Raw genomic sequence first — 15,308 nt, 5'->3', positions numbered from 1 at the left:
TTGTTTGCCAAATCGGGGCCTGCCTGCAGAGAGAGCGTGAAGGGGTTTTATCTGGCAACTCATGGCAACCCAGCAGCACAAAGACAAATGATGAGACAAAAAAAAAAGTGATGGTGCGGATTTTGAACTGGCTATTAACAGTCATTTCTCTCCCTGTATTTTAACAGCAGACACCCGTATCCAAAGCAAGCTCTAATAAAAGCAACAATGGAAAAAGCCATAATTCCTGGATCAACAAGATTACCAACCAACAGAATAAAATGAAAGGCTTGAGCCATACTGCCTTGAAGATATTTGGTCATGTAAAAGGCAAATGCATGGAAAATGAATTAAACGAGAGCTAAAAGGAGCAGGAAAATGGATTGACTTTTTTGGGGCAATTACAGTAAGTAGAGAGGGAAGGAATATGATTCAGTCTGGAGAAGGTGATGTGAACTACTTCTGTCTCAGGTATAGCGCAGTGGTTATTCCTCAGGGGCCTGAAACGTTTACTGAAAGTCATCAATCAGCTCCTTTGTACAGCGGTCATGAAAGTGCTGGAAAACTACAGCGCGGTGAGTGAAGTCATCAGCTACCAGGTTATCATGTCTGACTGAGGCTGAGGAGAGACAGATCCTGAAATGAGACGCCGTGAGTCACCATGACAAAACGCTGCACCCTTAATAAACTCATCTACATTATATCAAACACAGAGATGCATAAAGAAATGCTGGTTTATGTCAGTGAAGTAAAAACAAGGGGCCTGAATACCTTTTAGCAAAACACTTCAATTACATCCTGCTAGTGGACTCTAGGGGGCTGCCTCCGTCAGTTTCTGGTACTTTCCAAAACCAGTTATGCAGTAAATTAGAAGTATGCAGGATTTCAACTTTTCTCTCAAGCTCTCTTTTGTCGTTCTTCAAGGAAAGATGGTTCAAAAATGAGCACCCACATTAGGCCTTTGATTTGTGATGTGGTCGAATGAAGAACATACCGTCATAGGAAAAGAGAGCTTGAGAATGACTGTGTGACTTATTTGACTTTTACCAGGCTATATTACCTCATCTCATTCTCTATACAAATGTAAACACTTCTTGCTGCTTCTGTATATTTTTATACAGATGTTTGCACACTTACTGCATATTCTGGTTTAACACTAAATATAATATCTGCCTAAAGACACTGCTGAATCAGAAATCATGTTGGAACCTAGACACACTGATGCTTTACTGTATGATGTATTAGGTGAAAAGAGACACAGCAGACAGACAGACAGCAGAAGAGACAGAGATGAAGAGCAGTGGAGGAGAACCCTGTCTCTACATGCACGGCTGGTGGAAAAATGTCTCTCTTAATGGATCCCAGCTTTCTGTAGCACTGACAACAGCCAAAACCAGCCGAAGGAATTAAATATGGCATTATTATTACAATTATTAGACTGCAATTATCAATTAACCTCTTTCTCTTACTTTCTAACACAAACGCTCACACACGCACACAAACATGCACGTACACCATTAATTTTCGTTTGAAGCCTTAAATGGATACGGAGAAGAGCGAACAAATGGAGGCACGTGTATGGGCAAGAGCACAAAAATCACTAAATTACGTGCAGACACACACACACACTGCAAAAATCCCAATTCAGCACACACTAAGACAGTTGCCCATCAGTTCAGTTGGGACACGATGACGGGCGGATATGCGCCTTGTAGATTAGTGTTAGCAGACCCACCTTTTATGCAGCTAATGGAAAGAGATGACAAATGCTCCTTTTTTCTTTTTTCCAGTCAGATTCAGATGAACGATAAAATAAGCCAGAGATCAGGCGATAAATCACAGCTGGCCCTTTTTTTTTTAAAATCATCGCTTCCTTAACCATGTGAAGACACAGTAAACGTCAGAGTGAATCTGTCAGGTGTGGGGTGTTCAGTGGAGCACTGCTTGATCTGCTGCTTCTCGGTCTGTATCTGCTAGGCTCATCTATCTTTCCAAAAAATCTCAGCTCTGTGAATGCTGCACGTAGCTCTCCCATTACTCATACATGGCTCAAGTCAGACTCTGACCATGCAAATACCATACTGAAAAGAAATACAGGAGTGCTCGTTGGCCATGATAAGCGAATAACAGAATTCAGTTCAATTTTTCGTCCTAATCCACAACGTTTGGAAGCCTGAGCAGGAATATCTTTATTTTTCTAAAGCCATCTTTGGCTCATTTAGACTACTACATCACTTAATAAATCATCCAAAACAATCTGAGTGTTTGTGAATAATGATGAAGTTCCCCCAGAAAGCCTTTTCTCGGTATTTCTGTGGTCTTTGGAAGCTGGGATGAAGCCAGCAGCCTCCTTATCAGCACTTAACGAAGGAGGGCGAGCTGAAAACCTGTCCTGAGGGCCAAGCTTTCAGCGCTAAGCTGGAGGACACGATCCAAGGCTATTAGCTTTAAAAAGGGATGGATTGAAGGGTAAACCTGCCAAAACTCAGCTTACAGATCCCTTTTGTCTATAAAACTAAGCTGACAGGATTTTTTTTAATGGTCTGAAGTGCATTCATGGAAAGTTAGTGCTGAAGGATCAATACTGTGACGATCACTGACTGGATGTAATTTTATCGCATTTGAACAATCACAGACTTCATTGCTGACTTCAGATGATGTAGCCAGTCAGCAACAAGCTCAGCCCTTTAAACAACCATCAGCTGTTTCAGACTCTCTGACTACAGTGCACCCAGTCATACTGGGTCTGTTTTGTACTTTTGTCACTAAGCTATGATGACTTTCCATTTGTGTGGATACAGTGACAACCAGCAGACTGTGAAATAACAGAAAGGAGCTCAGTAACAGGCTGCAGTATTTGCAGAGCCCAAAAGCACCTGCATCTTCTCGTGTGTGTAAAAAAAAAACACCTCAAAATCTCCAAACTCCAAACTGAAGGCAGATCTGACGCATGAGCTGAGGTGTGTGTGTTTATACAGGATCAGCCTCTATACCACCAACACAGCTTTCACAGCTGGGCCGCTTGGACTTGACGGATGAACTGTGCCATATGTCCCTGTTGTGTGTGTGTGGGTGTGTGTGTGTGAGCACGACTGGGTGTCAGGCAGCTCAAATCAACAAACCATAAACAAGCCAACATTTTGACCCCTTGTAATCCCACATAACCCCAAAATCCTCTTCATCAAATTCAGCCTTACAACTTCTAACTTCTGTTTAAGAGGCAAAACTGCGAGGAATAATGAAACGAGGTAAAAGAAGTATTAGACACCACCTTATCACTTGCAATGATGGAACTAATTCAATCAGAGAGCTTCATCTAAGACACATAAACCACACTGGAAAGACGTCTTGCTATTTGTTCCTGTGTTGTTCTTAGATGTTACACAGAGTTCATATATTGAGTAGAGTAGATATTGAGGGTTGCTCAGTGCATGCTTCTGTGTGTGTGTGTGTGTGTGTGTTCACCCTTAATGGTATTTTTATCACTGGAAACTCCTGAACAATTAGCTGGCAAGCTGGCTTCCCCTCGCTATCTTCTAGTGTGTAATTTAGAGGAAGCGGGAGCAGCAACATCAGCCTTAGCAAGCCGCAAACACTCCCTGCACACACAGCAGGCGGCAGACTAGCTGACACACATACACACACACACTGTGCAGTCATACATACACCAAAGCAAGCGCAGACTTAATATTAAGAGGCACATTTAGACCCACATGACTCAGACTTTAATGAGTGACTCACCGCTGCCCTCTGGAAGGCTCCTTTCGTGTAGGTGCCCCCTCCTCTGTAGTTGATGGCCGGGATCTCCTGGTTGAACAGAGAACACTTGTGCTGGTGGGACTTAGGCGCTGAGATGTGGTCCACCCTCGTCACTACATGGGTCTTGGATGAGAAGGTGACCAACGCCACCCGCGTGTTCTCCGGCGAGACGGGGAAGTCGGACAGCATCTTGCGTACGAACCTCAGCTCGCTCAGGAAGTTATTGGCCCCCACGCTGGACGACTCGTCCACCAGGAAGACCAGGTCCAAGCATGAGCTTTTCTCACGCAGCTGACGGACGTTTTGCTTGAACGCCTGGCCGAGGCGCTCCACTTTGCTCTCGGCACTCTCTGACAGGTTGCCCGCTGACGAGGAGGTGGTTAGGGGTGACATCTGCCTGGACCGGCGGGACTGCAGCTGGGGTTGGGATTGTTGGGCAGCGGGCCAGGCTGTGATCCATACATCCAGGATGCACAAGACCAAGAGGCAAGTAGTCCATGATGGTGTTAAAGAGTACCTTTGAGAAAACATAGTGACAGTCTGTACACCTGCTCTGAAGATGGACTTTGTAGATAATAATAAAGATAAAAAATATATATATTAAAATTAAAAAATATGGATCCTCTTCTCAAGAGGAATTCAGTGAAGATAAATGTGTCCTATGCCTGCGTCAGCATGCAGGATAGCAGACAGCAACAGCTCAGTGCAGAGTTCCTCAAAAGCATTGCTGGATGAGGATGAGGATTCTTTTCATTCAAAATGTGCCCCTGTCCATCTACCTCTTTCTCTCTTCTGTGCAAGAAAACTCCGATCGTGTCTGGAAAAATGATTGGTTTGCCTGCTTGTCTTTTCTACAAAAATAAATTCAGCATATCTGGCTTTTTCCCTGCTTTATGTACAGTCTGTATGTGTTAATGTAATGCTTAAAGCTGTATAAATCTACATGTCGTTTAATTCTCCTTCTTTTTGCCTCTTCTGTCAGTCTTGTCAAGCCTGTGCATCAGATCCAAAAACACCTCTTCAGTCCTCTTCAGTCCCAGTGTGCTGCCCCTCACGCTCCTGTTTGCCTATGTGACGCTCCTGCCTGCACCGTCAGCCAAGCTCCGAATGCTCGTTCCCCTCTTCTCCCCAAATCATTTAAAAAAACACACAGAGAAGGAGGAGGAGGAGGGAGGAGGGAGGAAAAAAGTTGAGAGACAGAGAGAGAGGCTGAGAGGGGGAAAAAGGGGGCAGTCCAGTCGTGGCTGTGAAGTCATTTTTTTCCCCTTCATCTCTCCTCCTCCTTTTCTCTCACCTCCCCCTCTCTCCCTATCTCTTTCTGTGTCTCACCCCCCCTCTTACTCCTCCCTTCTTTCTCTCACTGTCCCTGGATCTGTCTATCTCTCTCTTCTTGAGTAAAGCGAGGTTCGATGTCAGTGCAGCGACTTGTCAACTTGTCAACAAGCCCTCAAAAATTCCTTCAGCAACAGGCAGTGTGGCTAACTCCATATGTCCACATGTGCACATACACCAGGCGCATAAGGTAACATCAGAATGAGATCAAACATAGTGAGAATGAAAGGTTGGATGAAGGGAGGAGGAGACAAAAAGATTTAAGTCAGATTTAAAATGATCTAAGAAGTAATATCAGACAGATGCAGAGTCTGGCAGGAGGGAAGACTGAAACCGCAATCTGTTCTTTAAGGTTAGGAAGCAGTTAAGTCTGCTCTGGTTACATACTTTGTCAAATCATCACTCTTTTAGTATCGATCATTACTTCGCCCTCCTCTTCTCTCTTTCGCTTTGTGTATCTTGTTCAAGAAATTAAAAAAAAAAGAAAAAAGAAGAGCTGCCCTTCTTGCTCTCTGGATTCTTCCTGCACCACAGGGATTCACACACTCTTTCACTGCGCTGTTGTTCTACATCTCTTCAGTCTCTTATGGCCTCTCCCTCTCTCTCTCTCTCTCTCTGCTGTCGTGTTTTCCTTCAGTGATTTTATCTGTAACCAAAACAAAGGCAGCCGGTGTTACAGAGGCACACTGCGCCTATTAAACCAAAGGCCTGAGATTTACAGCAAAGAGCTGGCTTCACAAGTAGCTCGCGGAGAAGAAAGAGTCAGAGTACAGAGGGAGACACACACGGGACAAAGAAGAGAAAATATATATATAAGTGACAGGACCAAGACAGGGGAAAGAAAGAGAAAGATGCACTCCATGTCAAAAAGTATGAGGACATCCATGATTGTAGAACATCCTACTCCAAAACCATCAGCATTAATCTGCTGCAATAACAGCCTCCATTGTTCAGGGAAGATTTGGGAACATAGCTGAATGCATTTGCTGCAATTCAGCCACAAGGGCATCCATGGGGTCAGGCACTGAGGTAGGGCTCGCAGTCACCTTTCAAATTCATCTACCAGGTGCTGGACGGGGCTGAAGTCAGGAATCTGTGCCGACTAGTTGTCTTCTTGCACACTAAATTCAGAAAACCATTTCTTTTTACTATCAACTATTTGCATTATGAATTAATTGCTTGGTCGATAAAATTTCATAAGATAAGAAGAAAGTCCATCAAACTATCCCAGAGCTCATCCAAGACTTAATGTCTTCAGGTGCCTTGTTTTGTCCAGCCAACATCCCCAAATCCAGATGCACATGAGAGAGAGAAGTGACTCATTTTTCCTTGAAAACAGACTTAAATGACTAATCGACAAGCAAAATAGTTGTTGATTAATTGTGTGACAAGAAACTAATTGTTTCATACAGTTTTCTAATCACAACCAAGAGATCTAGGCCAAACATCTGGGCAGGGGAGTCCACAGACCTTCGGCCATATGTTGTGCAGAAACAGGAACAAACAGGTGAGGAGAGCGTAAAGACAGACAAAGTGAAGAAATACAGAGTGTGTGTGTGTTTGTGTTTTACAGCAGAGCAGTCCAGTACAGTCGCTCTTATGCTATTAGCCACAATGACACACAGCTCAGACACACAGTGTTTATTAGGCTGGATAAAGCCAGGCTTTCATTTAACAGCACTGGAAACTTCTGTACCAAAGAGGTGGGAATAGAATGTAGCGTCATACTGGCCAGATAAACACAGACATATAGAGACTAAAACACACACACACACAATGACACAGATGTACACACAGATGCAATATAGATACACTCCCTCTCACACATGCTGAAAGGGGGATGAGCACAGCTGTGACTTCCTGCTTTTTGGCAGTGGAGACCCCTCACCAGACTTTCATGGGGGTCCCTCGGGAGACAGGGGGTTGGTGGATGGAGAGGAGGCTTGTGAATGTGTGCATGCATGTTCATGGGGGGTTTTGTGCAGTTCACAATGAATATTAAAACACGAAGGCGTAGGGCCCATATGTACTGTACAAGACTTCTGCAAAGACATCTGCACATTTTGGGTCCAGATTACTTTATGATGTTTTTCCACAGAAATAAAAATATTTCCATAACGAAAGAGGTTAAAATAAAGATACTGAGGGTTCTTCTTCCTTCTCATTTAGGGCTGAAATATGCAACTGCTTATTTAGCAGAGTCTAACCATTTAAAATCCAAATAAAGCAGTGCAAATTTTCATTGTTGAGAGATGTAAAATTAAACAAAATACAAAAAAAAAAAAAAAAAAAACATGGAACAAATGAGCAGACATATGCTCATTCAGTCTGCCGCAGATAAAATTTAATGTCTGCCTTTCTCAAATTCCAGACAATTTAAGGCTCTTTTATTTTAGATCTGGACTTACAAAAACAAAAATTAAGCCGTTTTAAGGATTTGTGGGAAGCGTGTGAACACAGGATGAAGGATGTGTGCAAAGTTTCACAACACACATCAAATGAAGACAAATGGGACAGAACACACAAAAAATAGCAGATAACAGCACAAGCCACTGAACCTGAGAATAGGTTCCCCTGTGGTTAGCAGGGGATTTTTGGTCACACACACTCACTTCTGGCTAAACTGGCTGAAATGCATCATCCACTTTATAGTCTATCATGACTAAATTATGTCGCACATCTCTGCAGGTGAGAAGAGTTTACTTCTTTGTAAAAATACTTGTACTTTTATCTGGGTAACAAAATCAAATTTGTACTCAGGAGGCGTAGAAAGAGGTGTAAAGACATGCAGGTAAAGACAGCTTAGATGATAGTATGACACTGAGTCCGAGAAACAGTTGAGACAAGACACTCACCTGTGCTTTCATTCTCACTCTTCTTATCCTTCTTCCTCCTCTGTCAAAGCAAAAACACCCAAGAGGTCAAAGATTGCACCTAAGCAATAAATGTCAAATGAGAATATCCTTATTCCCCATCTCTCTCACACACACACACACACACACACACACACACACAGATATTCTCTCACCTGTCTGTAATCACCTGACAGCAGGGTGGAGCAGCAGCTACAGTAGCTGCAGGTGACGGCCTCGTATTTCTCGGCATTTCTGGCCTGAAGGGTGAAACACACAGGAAGTTTCCAAAACTTTCCTTCACTGCTAAGTTTGACCTAAATCCAGGTTAAATATTTTTGCTCTGTGTGAGCTCAGAGGAAAAAAAACAACTTTAGGCCGACTATTGCATACAGCAATATAGGAAATTCATGTATAAGCCAAATTTCAAAAAGTAAGCTTTTAAGGCATGTGTCAAGCACACGAAACATTCTGTTCTCAGCTTCTTAAAGGTGAGAATTTGCTTCTTTTCTATGTTTTATATTTTGGAAATTTTAATATATTTGGGTTTTGGACAAAACAAGACACTTGTCACGTTGTCACCTGGGGTTTCTGGGAAACTCTGACAGGCAGGATACTATGGTTCATCATCACAAACAGCTAATTGTTGTTTCATCCCTAGTATATATTTCAGTGATTCAACTTTGAGCTGAGTAACTTCTACTGAAAGGAAAATACTTTCTAATTGTTTTCAAAGCTCGTGACATCATCTGGAAATGTTGCAGAGTGCTAAAAACGACTAAATGGAGCCACCGCAGATCAGGAAGAACAAAGCTCTCGCACTTTAACGAGCTCGTTCACCGCATTTAGTTAGCTTAACTGTTTTAACGACTCAATTAGCAGCGCCAAGCTAATGTACGTTCTCATGTTTCAAAGCCTGTTTAATTGCCGGCAACCAAAATGAGATACGAATTAGAAACCTCGCCCTTTTGGTAATTTTATCCGTGTCTCTTAACAGTGTAACAACTAAATTAAACGTTCCCTTACCGTTAACTGTTAAAAGTGTCTCTTTTTCCAAACAGGAATATGCATCGTCACACAGTTATGTTGTACTGCCCTCTGCAGGTGGCGGAATGTCAGTACACTGTAAATGCATATGGGATGCTATGGCACACTGCGGCCGATAGATGGCCCACTAATGTAAATGAAGGCTAACATAAGAAGCATGCATCTGTCTGTGGCTATCCATCTAATGTATTTAGATTTTCTTTTAAAATAAATTTAGCAATACATCAGTGATAATATATTCTTATGTAAAACCTGATGTAAGTGGCCCAGGAAATGTTTCATGTATTCCAACATTATTGAAGTATGTAATTCTTGAGCACCCCTTAAAGGAAAAAATGAACAGAAGTACAGAAGTAGTAATAGAATGTTGTACTTACTCTTCACACAGAATGACACAAAAAGGATATTTTAACTTTCTATTTTAAGTTGCTGGAAAATTAGCACGTACGCAGCAGAATTCCTTTAAAATAAATAAATAAATAAAGGAATTCTGATTGATGTTGTAACTTGTCATGGTACACAGTCCACTTTAATAGTTTACTTCCTCGCTGGAGTTACATGAAATCAAATAGTTGGGTTCATTTATTTATTTTTTGTGGCTGAAATGACTCAAGGTGAATAATATAATATTTTATTTAGGTAAATTTATCAAGCTATCGTATTACGTGTTAAAATCTAATGTTTTATTGTCCAAGAGTGATTTGCACTGCTGTCATGTTGTTGTGAGGGTGCGTGTTTGTGGGTGTCCGGGTGAGTACATGTGGGGACTGTTCCCTCAAAAAAAGAGAAGCAAGACTGAGTGCACATGACAGCTTCACATCTGCTAAATCACATTTTGCTCTGCTCGGTAGTTTAATAAATCAACTCAGCAGTTCTCAAAGCTCTTTGTTGTAAGAGTTAGGACTCTGTTCAGCTGTAGGGTTGAGAGTCTACAGCAAAACAGGGTATGACCAAAAATAATGACCAAAATATTAAGAGCCTAATAATTATTCTGCAGAGCTGTTAAACGAATTTATGGACACTGAATCTTGGTTTTCTATGGCTGAGATTCAGATGTTATTTTGTATCTTTATGGCTGAAAAAGTTTGAGTTTAATCACCAGCTGTGTAGGCACAAGAGAAATTGTGTCACTACATTTGAGCACTCACTTCTCAGTATTTTAAGGCCTGACAGGTTGCATCCCTCACGTCATCCATGTTCAAACTGAGAGCTGGATTGTGTCAGTTGGATTTTGGCTGGTCCAGTAATGTAGAATTAAACTTTTTTTTTTCATGTTTTATATGACCCAGTCTGCAATCAAAACAGTCTTCTGTGGTCCTTTTTTAACCTCTTTAAGTTTATTGTTGTTTATCAGAAAAGGAGGCAATTCAGAAGCATCTCGTTGGAAGATGCACAGAGACCTGCTTTTCCTTTTATGAATCTATTCCTGTGGGCCGTTTGCTTAACAGTTTTTCCTCTCGTAAATCTGCGCGGGCACATGCAGATGGTCAAGCTTGGCACAGAAACAGACTGCGGACTAATAGGATGTATGTGCTCCTGCAGAGCCATGCAGAATATCAATGCATCAGCATGATCAGAATGCAGCGTGCGTCTGGTTTGTCAGTGTAGCTGCTGTTTGAATTTATACCCATGAGATGTGAAGCTGTATGAGGAGGTGAATAAAGGCTTTATCTTCAGCTGAGACTATTTATAGCCTGGGCTGCTCTCACACTCAGCATAAATATTTTATAAATCCAACCAGCCTGCAAGAAAGTGATGTCCTTGAGGTAGAACATCGGCCACGCATATGCACTTGCGATTTATCGTCCTTCACTGAGTAACCTCACACTTCACAATCCAGTTGTGCCATCGCACGATCAGGTGATCCTCCTAAATGGCTTGGTAGCTACCAAGGATACAAACAATCAGTCAATGCACAGGTCTGTCAATATCAGATTTTATAAATAGAGTTAAATCCATCCTTGTTGCCACGTTACAGTAAATTAAGTTCTGCATCATGTCATGCATTCAAATTGTGCTACATCAACAAATATCCAATCAGGGACTGTCTTGCTCCAAGCAAGTAATCAATCATTCAGCCACCCAACAAAATCAAACCTGAAAACCAATTAAAACATGTAAATGCAAAGATATTAGCATTCATAACAGGCACTCGAGCATGCAAACATGTTCTTTAACCTTTAATTTTCACTGTCGCTCTGCCTCACAATCACACATCAGGAAGCTGATCAGTACAACGACTGGCTCCTGCAGGCCACTGACCATGAATATGACTTACATGCCTTGCCTATGAGCACGTAAGCAGCTGTGTCCTTAACTGCTGGGTGACTGTGTGTTCATAAAAAGACTGATAAATGCATACAAATGCAGCAAGAGGTGCTCGGTACGTTAGGACAGACAGGAAGTGTCATCGTGGGAAAGGTCCACAAAGAAGAAAGGCGAGAGATTCCACACCTCCACAAGAGTGATCGATCATATTGTACACACACACACGCAAATACACAACACACATTCGCACACATCAGCACACACAAAAGCAAACACATGGCAGGCAGCATAGCAAACGGAGCACCAACTGTCTCTCTCAAACCCAACATATACAAAACCAAAAAAACCCCAAACTTTAAAACAAGGTTCAATTCTGAATGTTTTTGACCTGCATCTTCCTTACAAAATATTGGGTTTGCTCAGTTTGCTCATCTGCTGAGCAAGACCATGAGAGGCAGCTGAAAGCTCCAGAGAAAAAGCTAAGAATCTGATGCTGAGTCAAGATTATTTTATGTCAAACTGCTGTTACCAAGGACTGAATGAACGCCCACGCTGGCGTCAAGTCTAGTATCTCGTTTATATTCTTTCCCTTTTTGTTTTTGCTTTTTGCTTGCTTATTCAGTTGTTGGTGTTTAATCCTCACACATTTACTGCTGCAACTTTATTACAGCAGACACAGGCATACAGACACAAACACAGAAATGTTGGTGATGACATTTGCAATGAAACTGTTCTGATCAAGTGAGCCATGGCAGTGTGACCGTGAGTCAGCATGTGCAAGAACAGGACCCTGAAACTGAACGGCTAAATGGAGTTGATCCATAATTGATGTTATCATTAACACTTCTGCTTTTCCTACTGTGATAAAATGACTGCAGTGGAAAAAAAACATATTGTTTATTGCAATGCTTTGAAAAAAAAAAGAAAAAGCTCACTCCCAAAACAAGTGCTACAGTTGATGACAAAAGATAAAGGGACATAACAGAAAAGAAAAAGAAATAAGGGAGAGAATATGGACTGAAGGGAGGAAAAAAACTCTTTGGGTTGAAAAACAAGAAGAGGGAGAAAGAGAGGATACAAAAGAAAAAAACATCAAGGAGTAAAGTACAGCAGAAAAGGAGGAGAGGAATAAACAATGAGAGCAACAAGAGGGGAGAGGGACTCAGTGGGGCTGGTGGAGGAGGGGAGGCAGGGAGGAGGAGTGGGAGAGCGTAAGATGAGGAGGTCATTTCTCCAGGCAGTGTGAACTGGATTCAACCAGACTTCCATAAAAACAGCCTCGTTCAGGCACCGCAGACAGTTGGGGAGGGGCTGGACCGAGAGGGGAAACGAATACAAGAAATGTGCTCACACACACACACACACACTCATGCACACATGAAGAATAGGATAGTTTGTACTCATATAAAAACACCACAATCTGAGTTTTTAATCTGCACGAGTCATCCTCACAGTTTTGTGTTTTTAAGGGTCATTTCTGAGGAACACAAACACACCCTGTGCTGCGAAAAACTCAGCTGCTGGCTCAGCTGATCAGGATTACTGCACATATCAAAGTCCCTGTTATTCCTATTCAAGGGGTGTGCTGGTAGATTTGGGTAACGAGTGAGGAACAAGATACAACAGATTTACAAGCAAAGAAAGTTTTGCTAGACTTGAAATCCGTGTCACATTTTGGAGGTCAGTTTGTACATCACAAGTTTAATGTTTTGAAAGAATTGTTTACACTCAGAATCTGATTTCCTCTTATCAAGAGCCTGAAATGATAACACTGGGAATACTATTTCTGAAAGTCAACAGGGACTTTAAGGATCTGGGTAAACAGAGAGCTGGATGACAAACATAAAGTGTGTCAGCTGTGATGCAGTTTGGAGGCGTGACCATGTACAAGATGCGCAGTTCAGGCTGGCTCGACGGTTGACGCGCAGAAAATCCACAAGAACGTCAGAACCAAATTGAACCAAAACAATCAGCTGAAAGGCGCTAAAATGCTCTGTAGGCCTGAGGGGAAATGTTGGATTCTCTTGATTTAGGTTAACCCACTTCACATTGCACGTAGTCAGTGGATTTATCGTTAATAAAGAATGTACTGATTAGTGCAGCTATAAGGGAGTTTTGAGTCTGTTCATTAATTTTCTTGACTTGCAGTGCAGTAATGAACGGGAGTCAACAAATGCCTCAAACGGAAGACAAAATACATCAAAAAATGAAACCGATTATAAGTTATTTGAAGTGAATCGGTTTCCACACGCAAAGCCATTGGCACGGTTATTAAAACGAGACAGAAGTTTCATTCCAAATTATGATGCACGTAATATAATACAAGTAATAAAATTTGAGAATTGCAGTTATTACAAGTCATCCTCCGCCTCCTCTCTACATCTCTTGGATCCTTAATATTAACTTTCTTTTTTAACTTCCGGGGTTTGCATATCACAGATTCTCTCCTTAGCTTAAAATCAGGTACCAAAGCGAACAGTTTTGTTTGGGTCGTGTTCTCGAACACATTGTCCCAGGAACTCATGTGTTTCTAGGGACATGGTAAACATGAGGCTCGAATTACCATCTCCACTCCCATGCTCATACGCCCCTTTCACCACTCTCCTCCTCCTTCTCCTCCTCTTCAAACCCTTCAATCACTTCTTTCTATTCCTTGTTTCCCTCCTCGTCACTAACTCTCGCTGTAAATTCACACATTCCTCTCTTTCTTGCGGAGTTCACAAACTTCTTCACTTCAGAGATGTTTTCCCCCCATTGACCTCTTTCTCTCTCTCCACACTCCTCCTTTCATACCATCTCTCTCTCTCTCTCTCTCTCCTTCTCCACCTTCTCTCCTGTTGTGCAACCCCATCTTATATTACTGTAAATAAGCGTTTATAGATATACAGACATGAATACACAGTGTGTCATGTCTCTGACTGAACATGTGCTTGGTCTCACTCAAGAGACCAAGCACATGGGAAGTTCTTGGAAAACACATCCACGCCAGTGTCATCGCTACGCTCCTTGTTTGGTGTTCATATGCAAAGCAGAGGATCCGGTGCTCATGTGTTTAAAACATACTTATCTAAACATTTGTATGTGCAGTGAACTAGACCTGTCTTAAAATGAACAAATCAATCAGTGCTTTAATTTCAGAAGCTGAATCATTTAAATATTAAAGGCATCTTTTGCAGCAATTTCCAAAACAATGTATAGATTTAGTCAAATGATTTTCTCAATAATTACTTATGAACATCTGTATTTGCAAAGGCCCTGCACTCCGGCTGTATTTTCTTATTGTCTCAGTGCTTTGCTGTGTTGGGATGATTCTGTGCTTCAGGCCAAGCTCGACGTCAGGACTCTACGAAGACATATAGTGACGAAGTTCATGTTCGCTGTCTTTGTCCGTCCTAAAGAGATGCAGGTCTTATTCTGCGTGAACTACAGGCAGGCAGGCTGAGCAGAGGCACACAGGGAAAGGATGAAACCTGTACTTTAACTGTGTTCATAGAAAATCTGGAGGGTTGTTTATCTGTGCTTCAGCATGTAACTATTGCGAAACAACCAGAAAGTAATGTTTTCTTTCTACGATTCAGTGATTTGTTCACGCCTTCTCTCTTTTGAATTCTTACATATTATGGCTTTAAGCAGCATGTCAGCCCATGTTATTCCCTGTTCCATACTCATACATTTCATAGTTTATGGTTCTAGCAAATGTTTGGTATTAAGGGTTACACTGTGCTCCCTGAGATGGACAGGACCATTTTGGCTATGACCAAACGGGCACACATTGTTCTCCACCGCTTTCTCCTCCTACGCTTCAGTTTGAAGTGAAGCTAATTTTGACTTGTGGCCTTGGTTGATCATCTAATGCCAACGCACAGGGCTTGGTGCTTAAACTCTTTTGTTCACCTGTTATCACTCAGACATAATCACCTTAAAAACAGGATCATTTTTCGCTGAGAAGTTTTGTGTGCAAACTGCAACCTGATTTACTGGAAACTGAATAGGCTTATACAGGTGGACAATTGAATTGACTGTAACCAGTGGAAACGATGATCAATCATCAGTGAGCAGACTCAGTTAGAT

At 41.9% G+C, this 15,308-nt stretch overlaps 1 protein-coding gene across 6 annotated transcripts in view; it reads right to left on the bottom strand.

Annotated features, from left to right (window-relative positions):
- svep1 (sushi, von Willebrand factor type A, EGF and pentraxin domain containing 1) overlaps nt 1-15,308 on the bottom strand; it is a 96,492-nt gene that overhangs the window by 72,962 nt on the left and 8,222 nt on the right. For 3 of the 6 annotated variants that reach the window (XM_046381528.1, XM_046381534.1, XM_046381529.1), the window contains exon 2: nt 3,721-4,255. In XM_046381528.1, the coding sequence (XP_046237484.1) occupies nt 3,721-4,255 (535 nt within the window). Of the gene's footprint in view, nt 1-3,720; nt 5,717-7,925; nt 7,966-8,098; nt 8,183-8,504; nt 8,910-8,948; nt 9,039-15,308 lie in introns of those variants that run through there. The other 3 variants (XM_046381530.1, XM_046381533.1, XM_046381532.1) reach the window with 3 other exon arrangements.

This window comes from Scatophagus argus, chromosome 23, assembly GCF_020382885.2.
Source record: "Scatophagus argus isolate fScaArg1 chromosome 23, fScaArg1.pri, whole genome shotgun sequence".
In the NCBI taxonomy this organism is placed as follows: domain Eukaryota; kingdom Metazoa; phylum Chordata; class Actinopteri; family Scatophagidae; genus Scatophagus; species Scatophagus argus.
The sequence above is the reverse complement of the archived record's forward strand: the minus strand, read 5'-3'. Positions and strand labels throughout refer to the sequence as shown.